At 47.2% G+C, this 10,330-nt stretch overlaps 1 protein-coding gene across 2 annotated transcripts; it reads left to right on the forward strand.

Annotated features, from left to right (window-relative positions):
• Positions 1 to 13: 13 nt before the first annotated feature.
• On the forward strand, positions 14 to 2,744 carry LOC123123543 (methyltransferase N6AMT1). Of its 2 annotated transcripts, XM_044544064.1 has the most exons (3): positions 14 to 194; positions 277 to 442; positions 1,507 to 2,594. In XM_044544064.1, exons 2-3 carry the CDS (start codon positions 344 to 346, stop codon positions 2,269 to 2,271), a joined length of 864 nt encoding a protein of 287 aa, XP_044399999.1. In that variant the 5' UTR covers positions 14 to 194; positions 277 to 343; the 3' UTR covers positions 2,272 to 2,594. The 2 variants fall into 2 exon arrangements, with proteins under 2 accessions (XP_044399999.1, XP_044400000.1); XM_044544065.1 differs by lacking the exons at positions 14 to 194; positions 277 to 442 and adding an exon at positions 2,611 to 2,744 and having other exon boundaries at positions 1,447 to 2,191.
• Positions 2,745 to 10,330: the final 7,586 nt, after the last annotated feature.

The following is a 10,330-nucleotide window of genomic DNA, read 5'->3' on the forward strand; positions in this document are numbered from 1 at the left end:
CCACGAGGCCTCCCTGGACCAGAAGTCCAGAACGGAAGCAGCAGCAGCAGCAGCATGGCCGCCGCCCCCCTCCCCCCTCCCATCGCCGCCGCCGCCGCCCTCCCGCACTAGCTACCCCTCCCCCGCCGCCACTAGATCCGTCCCCTTCCTCTCCCGGCCGCTCCCTCCGGCTTCAGCGTTGCTCCTCCGGGCAGGTTCGGTTTCCCCCACCCCCGTTTGCGTTTTGGAGGTTTCCAGATACGTTTCTGATCGCGCGATTTCGTGCTCGCGCTGCAGGGTCCGGCGGTCTTGATCCTGCCGCGGGGGCGCCTTCCTCGTCTGTCGCGGGTCTCGTTGTTGCTCCATGTCGGCGGGCGACGGCGCGGCGGTGTCGGCCGTCGAGGGGAAGCTCGCGGAGCTCTCCACCAGCTGCGACCTCAGGACGCTCCCCAAGAGGGGCAAGGTCAGCCCGCTCTTCTCAGCTCTCACCCTCCCGCCTTGGTTTATTTTCCTTAGGATCATCGGCCTCTAGCGGCAGGCAGCCGATGGATACTATGAATCCGGTAGGCGCGGGTGGGTGTCGATGACATCGATCCCCGCGTGAGCATTACCCAGACGATCGAGCTGGTCAACTTGAATGCGGTTTCAGAATCTCTCAAGTTTTAAGTCTATCGTGTGCGGGAATCATCTTCAGATTCTTCTTTGTTTAAGAATAAGGAAATTGGATGATGCTGTACTACCGTGATGTTCTATTGCGCTATGGAATCTTAGTTTGCTGTAGGAATATTTGCTAAATCCAGCAAGCCCTTTTTGCTCTTATGCCTACAAGATATGATATTGTTAGATAAATGTGGTATTCACAAGTGGATTTTGTTCTAGTGCTCCCCAAAAGCACCTCACATAGTTTGCCTTGTTGTCATAGCCTACCGTACCCAGTCCAGTTGGAACTGTTTCTTCCCAAAATCACACTTATCTTATCTCTACCCTTACCCTAGCTCACCCTGATACTGACCCCATTGCCAATGAGTTGTACTGGAACCATCAAATGTTTCTCTTCTTGGTTTTCAGTGCACTTCATTCCTTTTTCGTGTATGTCACCTATGTTTTATCCTGTTTGCTTCCCCTCTCATCAATCTGGACTTGCCAATGAAATTTATTTATTGTGCCATAGTAGAGGGATGTGGGGATTTATTGTAGGGGAACAAATATTGTCCCGAAGATATTCGAAGTGTGTGTTGTTAACTTTGGATGAGCATGATGTTAACTTTGGATGTTAGAGTAAACATGAGCATCCCAAGGTGGCTCTTCAGTTTAAGGCAATAAAATATATTTCTTGATAAATAGGCCTTAGAGTAAGGCATCCGTCTACAAAAGATATATTTTGTACTTTCTCTGTCATAGAGTTCTCCCCATTCTTCTAATGATTGAACATTCTTTCAAAAGATTTTAAATTAAAGTACATACCAATATTTCTTTCAGATAATGTGTTGGCTAGTATTTGATGCTAATCTTGCTTCTATTTTTCAGTCTGCATCAGCAAGGACATTGAACACTGCCCAGATTCAGCTTGTCGCAAGCCATCCGGAAGTTTATGAACCATGTGATGATTCATTTGCCCTTGTTGATGCGCTGCTCTCTGACAAGGCTCAACTTCTGACGCTACAGCCGAGTTTATGCATGGAGGTGGGATGTGGCAGTGGTTATGTCATCACTTCTCTAGCCATCATGCTCAGGCAATTAGGCTCTGGAACCCAGTACCTAGCAACAGACATCAACCAACATGCCGTGGAGACAACTCAAGCAACACTTGAAGCCCATGGTGTTCATGCAGATGTTATTGCTACAGATATTGTGTCAGGTCTTGAGAAACGTCTGGCTGGTATGGTTGATGTGGTGGTTGTGAACCCTCCTTATGTGCCTACACCCGAGGAAGAAATCGGGATGAAGGGCATTGCTTCATCTTGGGCTGGAGGGTTGAATGGGCGCCAAGTGATCGACCGGATTCTTCCTGCTGTGCGCGAGCTGCTGTCAGAAAAAGGATGTCTCTACATGATTGCCCTTGAAGATAATGATCCTTTGGGCATATGCCATTTGATGAACGAGAAGGGGTTCGCATCGCGTGTTCTGCTGAAGAGGTGCACTGACGAGGAGAGCCTTTATGTTCTCAAGTTCTGGCAAGATGCTGCTGCTGGCGCAAATGCTTCTCAGTCTGGTAGATCTCCACGCGCCGAGTCGTGGCTTTCACAGTTGCCTTTCAAATCCTTTTGGCATAAGAACACTGGCAGTTCTTGACATCATCAGTTTGGGCCCTCCCATCATGAAATATATCGAAGCAAGGAAACCTTTGCGAAATTCATATGGCGGTAATGTGTAGAAGTGTCTGAATGAGGTGTTACTGTCGAGTTCAGACCTGCTATCCTCTGAGAACACGAACCAGACTGACATGGTGAACTTAGCCACCAGTGAGCAATCAAACCAATCGTAGTCGCAATATACCAAACTTTCTCGTGTCGGTAAAACAGCTGTCTTATTATGTTGGCATCATGCGTGTTAGTGTGTATATGTGCTATAATGAATCTATTGCCTTCCTGAATGTGACATACCCTGTTAAATTGTGCCTTCGTCTTGCAGAGAGAAATTCTGCCCAACTTCTGGATCTGTGCAAAATTAGCTACTTCCTCCAGCCCATATTAGTTGACGCTCCTTTAGTTGTGGATTGGAGGGAGTGCAAAAATTTGATGTCTGTTTAGTACTCCCTCTGTCCCATAATATAAGAGCGTTTTTTACACTAGTGTAGTGCCAAAAACGCTCCTATATTATATTATGGGACGGAGGGAGTACGATAGTATGCTTGCTCCTATATAGCCAGGAAGATGCATCTGGGTTTGTTCTCTGGCCGCGTTGTTTGTTTTGATAGATTTGTTTGAGGTGATTGGTGGTGAATTTTATGAGCTTGGATCGGATGCACTGTCGCGTCTGGAATGCAGCTTCGAACAGATGTAGTGGACTTGGGAGGAGTTGAATCTGCCATGAGCTTTCCTCTTGCGAGTGAGTACCAATTTTTGATCAGATAATATTTGCTAAACCTGATCGAGCACAGAAACTTCAGCAAGGAGCAAATGACTGAGTTACAACAAAATGACTAAATACAGTTGCAACAAAGCCATAAGGCTTTTCAAGAATATTTATTTTCTTGCATAGCGGGTACAAAAAAGAACAAATTATGCTGGAGATCAAGTTAATTTTAGCAGACTTGGAACCTCTCTTATTTAAAAAAGATGCAAGATTCTGTCGTCCACTCATCCTTCGTCAAACATTACATACTTTCCCCTCCTCTTTCTTTTTTGATTTTTTCCCTCAAATCTTCTGTTTTTTCATCAAAAAACCGCCTCAATTGCACCATCTCTTATGGACTTAACAAATAATTATTTTTCTTTGATAAGCCAATAAATAATAACCAAAAGGTATTAAATCCTATTTTCCATACAATCATATTAATATGGGCAGGTATCACTGGTCAACCCAATAGAATATTTACACCCCAATTGCAACACACGGGAAATTATTTAACCACCTAATAGAAACTGCTTTAATTCAAAGAAAACTGGAATATCACATGGGAGTCTAGTTAGAATAACTCTAGAATAGTTACCATATTTTGCGGAAGTGCTATTGTGAGCTTGAGCTCACATGATCGCGCATGAAAAGTAAATCCGAAAAAATAGTAAAAGAAACATTGATATTTTTTCTACACGCATGCAAACTTTGGCAAAGGAATCACATTTATGGAGGTGTGCACTAAATTTGGAGCGTCAATTTTGTTTCTTTGTGCACATAGTGCACACCTCCATAAATGTGATTCCGTCGTGAAAAATTGCATGCCGTAGAGAAAACATCAATGTTTGTTGCCAAAAAAGCAGTTTTTTATTTACTTTTTGGGACTTTACTGTTCATCCGAGATCACGTGAGCTCGAACTCACAAACTCCAGGTCCCCATATTTGGCCTATCACTATAATTGTTGGGAAACGTAGTAGAAAACAAAAAAAGTTCGCCCTACGAACACTTAGAAATAATATGAAGATGCCTAAGTGTTCGTAGGGCGAATTTTTTTGTATGATTTTTAGGAACTAACCTATTGACCTAGTACCCACTGTTTTTTTGGCTATTTTTTGTTTCGCAGAACAATTATACCAAACGAAGTTCAATTGCCATGAAACTTTGCGGTGATTTTTTACAACCTGAGCTCATGGGTCCCTCTGGACTCCCCCTGACAACCAACACAAAAATTCTTATAAATCAGGAAACCCCCAGACAGAAATCTAGAACTTCCACGCCGCCGCCACAAGCCTCTGTACCGAAGTGATCCCATATGGAGGCCTTTTTCGGCACCCTAACGGAGGGGAAAATCATCACCGGAGGCAATCCTCATCGCCCCGGCGGTCTCCATGACGAGGAGGGAGTAGTTCATCCTCGGGGCTGAGGGTATGTACAAGTAGCTATGTGTTTGATCTCTCTCTCTCTCTCTCATGATCTTGATTTTGCACGATCTTCATCTACCATGAGCTTTGTTAATATAATCGGATCATATGGTGTTCTTCCTTCCCTATCTTATTGTGGTGAATTGAGTCTTTCCCTTTGAGGTTTCATTATTATCGAATTGAATATTTTGGATTTGAAAACACTTGATATATGTCTTGCATGTGGATACCCATGGTGACAATGGGTTGAGTCACTTGATGTATGTTTTGATAATCAACTTGCGGATTCCCGAGGTGACGATGGGGTAATCTAGGCACATAAGGTTGATACATGTGTTCGTCATACTTTCTCCGATAGAAACTTTGGGGTGCTCTTTGAAATTCTTTGTGTTGGATTGAATATTACGAATCTGAAATTGTTTGATGCATGTCGAATAATTAACTCATGGATACTTGTGGTGACATTGGAGTATTTGGGTGACATTAGACTTGATTGATGCATATCATATGGTTTATTTTAGTACGAACTCTAGGGCTGTTTGTGACACTTATAGGGATGACTCGGTAGATTGATCGGAAAGGATAACTTTGAGGTGGTTTGCTACCTATAACAGTTTCATCTTATGTTCTCCATTATTCATAAGAACTTTGGAGTGAATCTTTGCCGCACGTTGAGGGATGGTTATATGATTCAATTATGTTAGCACTCTTGAGAGATTGCACTAGTGAAAGTATTAATTTAGGCCTTGTTTCTAAGCCTTGCAATACCGTTTGTGCTCACTTTTACTACTTGCTACCTTACTGTTTTTATTATTTCATATTACAAAAACCTATTTCTACTATTCATACTACACTTGTATCACTATCTCTTCGCCAAACTAGTGCACCTATACAATTTATCTTTGTGTTGAGTGTGTTGGGGACACAAAAGATTTCTTGTATTTGATATGAGGGTTGTTTGAGAGAGACAATTTTCATCCTACACCTCCCATAGATTGATAAAGCTTAGGTCATCCACTTGAGGAAAATTTACTGTTGTCCTACAAAACTCTGCGCTTTGACGCCCAACAGAGTCTACAAGAAGAAAAGTTGCGTAGTAGACATCTCATGGTTAGCGCAAAAAGCGGGCATTGAACTTAGAACACAATGGATGAGCACTGACCGGTCGGCAATGGGCATCAGTTGTCCCTTCCATCCTGCCAGTCTAGCCTTGATCTCATCGATGATGAATTGGAAGTGCACAAGTCGTAGCCTAGTCGTTCTCACTGGAAGCCCTAGGTATTTCATCGAAAACGTAGCAATCGATCCCCCAAAGCTCTGAAGGACCTCCTGAAGATTGATTTCCTCGCAGCGAATGGGGGCAACAGGTGATTATTCAAGGTTTATGCAAAGCCTAGTGGCGTTCCCGAAGTCATGCAAAATGCCCATAGATCCTCTATTTCTTGGCGCACCAAGTTAACAAAGATCACGGCATCGTCAGCGTAAAGGCTAACTCTAAGCTTGAGCTCACGCCCCGGGATAGGAGATATATATGATCTGTTGCTCGCCACCGCAACAAGGATGTGGTGAAGTGGGTTTATAGCCAAGATGAAAAGGAACAACCGCAAGGGGTCTCCTTGACGTAGTCCAGGGCGCTGCAGGATGCCCACACCAGGCAGCCCGTTTATCAGGAAGGAGGATGATGAGGTCAACAGAAGCAGCGCCACCCAGTCCCGCCAGCGAGCACTGAACCCTAATCTTTGCATAAGATCGAGGAGGTACTCCCTGGACACATTGTCGAAGGCTTTGCCAATATCTAGTTTCATGAGAAGAGATGGATTTTTCCGTCAATGTAGGGCTCGTACGCAGTTTTGCACGTAGAGGTAGCTGTCATGAATGCATTTGGTTTCGAGGAAAGTTGTTTGGGCCAGGGATATGATGGAGTGGATGATAACCGCGAGTCTGATCGAGAGAACTTTGGATATCAACTTGGCGACATAGTGGATCAGGCTAATGGGCCTAAAATCTCTGATGCTAGTGGCGCCGCCCTTCTTTGGCTGAAGAACAACCATTGCCATGTTAAGCCACGATAAATGCCCTCCTGCCAAGAGGTAGAATTGGTAGAACACCGCCATGATATCCTCCTTTATGATTGGCCAACATACTCTGAAAAAAGTGTCGCTGATCCCGTCAGGCCTGGCGATTTCTCTGCCGGCGAGATGTTGATCGCATGCCACACCTCTTCTTCCGTGAAGGGGTTATCAAGGTCACCTCCCTGCACTGATGGTAAATTGATTGAATCCCAGCCGATGGTGACATCTCTGCTAACCGTTGTTCCTATGGATGAACTGAAGTGGTCGTGGATCGCTTTTGCCTTGTCCGTGTGTGATGTGGCGATGAAGTTTTTACATCTTCGGGAGTTTTTATCCATGACTGTCGTGCTACATTATGATCAAATGGCATACCGAATACGGAAACAATGAAAATACAGCAGCGTGGAAGTCGTGTAAAAAACAAAGTGACAAGGCTGAATTGTAAGTCAAGAAGAAGAAAGGGGAGGCACCCCTGGATGCAGGAAGATCCCTTGAAAGGGCCCATGGCAGCTTGCGCACTGTTTCGCCGTTGCGTCCATGCGGCTAGCGTCTTTGCAGACGACGCATAAACACGCATGCAGGAGGGGCATCCACGCCAGCGTCACCACCCGGAGGTTGCAAGCCACACATTTCCTGCGTCCGCTGGCATGAACGTTCTCCGGGATGACGACGAGCTTCAGGAAGACCAGGTCACACCGGATCGTGAAGCGGTCACCCTTGAGATGCTTCGAGTTCTCCATGGCCTCCCGTGCGATGAACCTGCGGTAGCCCACGCCGCAGAAGCTGCGTAGATCGATCACCTGGCTCGTGCGGGCGGGCGTGGGATCCTGCCGCTTGTCGGCCTCGTCGATGAAGCGAAGCTCGAGCTGCAGCCTCGCCGGCCTTTCAACGTGCTCGTAGTCGTCGAGGAGGAGGAAGACGGAGATGAAGCCGGCGCTGTCCGGCCTGTCGCCGTTGGGATAGAGGTAGAGTGCCCAGCGGTAGCCTCCCACCGCGAAAGGGCAGGACTTGAAGCTAAAGCCGTTGGCTGCACGCTTGGCGATTGAGTAGCCGTCGATCTGAAAGACTGGAACAGGTGAGACCCGGCCGCCATGGGCTTGACGTAGAAGTCGACGCCGCCGCCGGAGGAGGCGCTTGTCGCCCTCGCCCTGTCAAGCGTGACTCCCATCCTAACAGATCCGTGATCTGCGTTACAACGTACAGCTAGCATGCTCGTGTGATATTAATTGGCTATTTTATAGTAGTACTTCTGTTTGCTTTGGATTAGGGAAATGTTTGTGGCCGGACGACCGGCTAGCGCGCACACCATCGGATCCAAATACAATTAAGAGACCCCCAGAGCGCCACCACGTCTTCAGTTGGACCCCACGCACCGCCGAACCTTTTCGTCCCAAATCATTATCCTTTCTCCACCGCTCAATTTCTCCCAGTTGTCTCTCTCTCCGCCTTATCCTTCACCACGCAGCTCTCCACCGGCAGTCCAGCACGCACCGCTCGACCAGCTCGCCGCCGTGCAACAACTTCGCGCGCCACCTCTGCTACGAGCCCCTCCACAACCGCGCACGGGGAATCCAGCCGGGTGCCTGAATCGTCTAACTTCCAAGGCCGCGCACGGGCGCGCCCTTGTCCCGGCAACGAGCCGCGTTGCAAGCTCACATGCTGGTGTGCGTGAACCGGCGACGGGCCGTGCTGGATCCAGCTATCCGCCATGCTGGAACTAGTCGAGGTTTTCGCTGCACGTCTCAGGCACCCGGTGGCACCGCGCGGCTGCAAGCCTCAACCAGGTTGCTGGAAGCGCTGAGCGTGGAAGCTGGAAGCGGCAACGTCAGATGCTGGAACCGATGAGTGGAGATACTGCAGCGGTGAGCGTGGAAGCTGGAAGCGGCAACGTCAGATGCTGGAACCGATGAGTGGAGATACTGCAGCGGCGAGCCGTGAGCGTGGAAGCTGGAAGCGGCAACGTCAGATGTTGGAACCGATGAGTGGAGATACTGCAGCGGCGAGCGGCGAGCAAGAGAGGGGCACGAGATGCTGCATCCGGCGAGCAATTTTGCTGGAACCGGCTACTCCAGGAGCTACAAGCCTACAACGGGGCATCGGTGCGCATCAAGAGTCCTGGGAACCAGCGCGGCTGGGACCGGCGCCCAATTTTGCTGCATCCAGCCAGAGATTTTGCTGGAACCGGCAACGCCGGGAGCCACAACGGGGCGGCGGGCGCGTCAAGGATGCTGGGACCAGCACCCTGTTTTGCTGCATCCAGCCAGCGATTTTGCTGGAACCAGAACGCATCCTCACCGGCGTCAGAAGAAGAACGAAGAAGTTGGTGGTCGGGGCACCCACGCAACAAAAGCTACAACGGCGACCTAGAAAGCTTCAACCGGCTACCAGAAAGCTTCAACGGAAAAGACGGAGAAGTTCGTCGCCGGGCACCGCGCATCTAAGCTGCAACCAGCGGCCTAGAAAGCTTCAACTGGCTAAAGGCGACAACGAGCGGCTACTGGTGCTGCGATGACTGGTGGTGCGGGAGGGAGGGCGCGGCGACCAGCTAATGGTGCTGCGACGAGCAGCGCCGTGCGGGAGGACGTGGGTACTGCCACGCCGCGCCGGGGGCACCCACGCCACCCCCTCCCTGACCTGCTCATTACACGTCCCTTCTATTCATCTTTATTTTTTTACTTCAACCTTTATTTATATATGTTCTTTCCAGCTTTGATGTTTCAATAATAATAAATAATTTATTGATGTTATTTCTACTATTAAATGTGAGTTGGTAGGGTCGCCTCCATCTCCCTCGGGGGTTTTCTCCCCACGCCCCCTTTCTTCTTTGGTTTCTATTTTTTTTTACCAATCTCCAATTTAAATAATGGTACTGGGGAAATACCCAGGGAAGAATCATTCTTTGAATCATGCACACCTATCAATTTGCGAATTCATCAATAAAACAGGACTGTCAGAATACACCATCAGCTCTCGAAGTGTGCAGTCAATATTATGTTATATTCAAAAAAGAAACAAGTCAAAGAGTAAAGGCTTCGCCCTTCAATACCACACTTCCAATCGAAATTCCTACGAGATTGACGTTCGAAGAAAAAGACATGGTTTGATAGAAACTTTAAGTGGGTATCAAATAAACTGGAATGAATGGCGTCAATTTCTTCTTTTTATATTGAATATGCGTCGGTATCTCTATTTTCCATCCCTTCTGTAAACTCTGACGAACCGAACCAAGCAGTCTGATCATCCTTGCCCATCCCCCTCTTCTGTCAAGCGATGGTGCATAAAACAAAACCAACGCAAATAGAGTAGCTTGGAATAATCTAAACCAAATCGGTACTTTCCCAAAATCACATCATGCATTAACTCAATCAAATCAAATTTTATTAAAATGTCAACTAAATCAAAACTTTCCTTACCTTCCACTACTCATACCCAAATCAAATCAAATATTACCAAAACCTCAGCTAAATAAAAACTCTCCTTGTCTTCTTCTCTCCATACTAAAATAAAATAAAATCTTACGAAAATCTAGAATTTGGTGGATGTCTCTATTATTAAATCCTCATTATCCTTTTTTTGGAGGGAGTTGGTATGTTGTTTTGTTTGCTTCGTTACCCCTCTCCACCGATCGAATAATCTCATCCCCACGGATCTAACAGAATCCCACCCCATCCAGTTTTCTGGCTGAAAACCACCCAACCACCTTGCCCTAGACATACCACGACACATGTCCTTCGGAGCACAACTCGCTCCATGGACGACGTTCCCGTCTCCCCAAAGCCCCCTTTTCCAGTGCCGCCGGC

The sequence above is a fragment of the Triticum aestivum genome, chromosome 5D (assembly GCF_018294505.1).
Source record: "Triticum aestivum cultivar Chinese Spring chromosome 5D, IWGSC CS RefSeq v2.1, whole genome shotgun sequence".
Taxonomy (NCBI): Eukaryota; Viridiplantae; Streptophyta; class Magnoliopsida; order Poales; family Poaceae; genus Triticum; species Triticum aestivum.

What these genes read in the sequence shown, in the direction of transcription:
- LOC123123543 (XM_044544064.1), top strand. Translation starts at nt 344, where the DNA reads ATGTCGGCGGGCGACGGCGCGGCGGTGTCGGCCGTCGAGGGGAAGCTC. An exon ending in CGCTCCCCAAGAGGGGCAAG is followed by an intron (nt 443 to 1,506) that starts GTCAGCCCGCTC and finishes TCTATTTTTCAG; the next exon opens with TCTGCATCAGCAAGGACATT.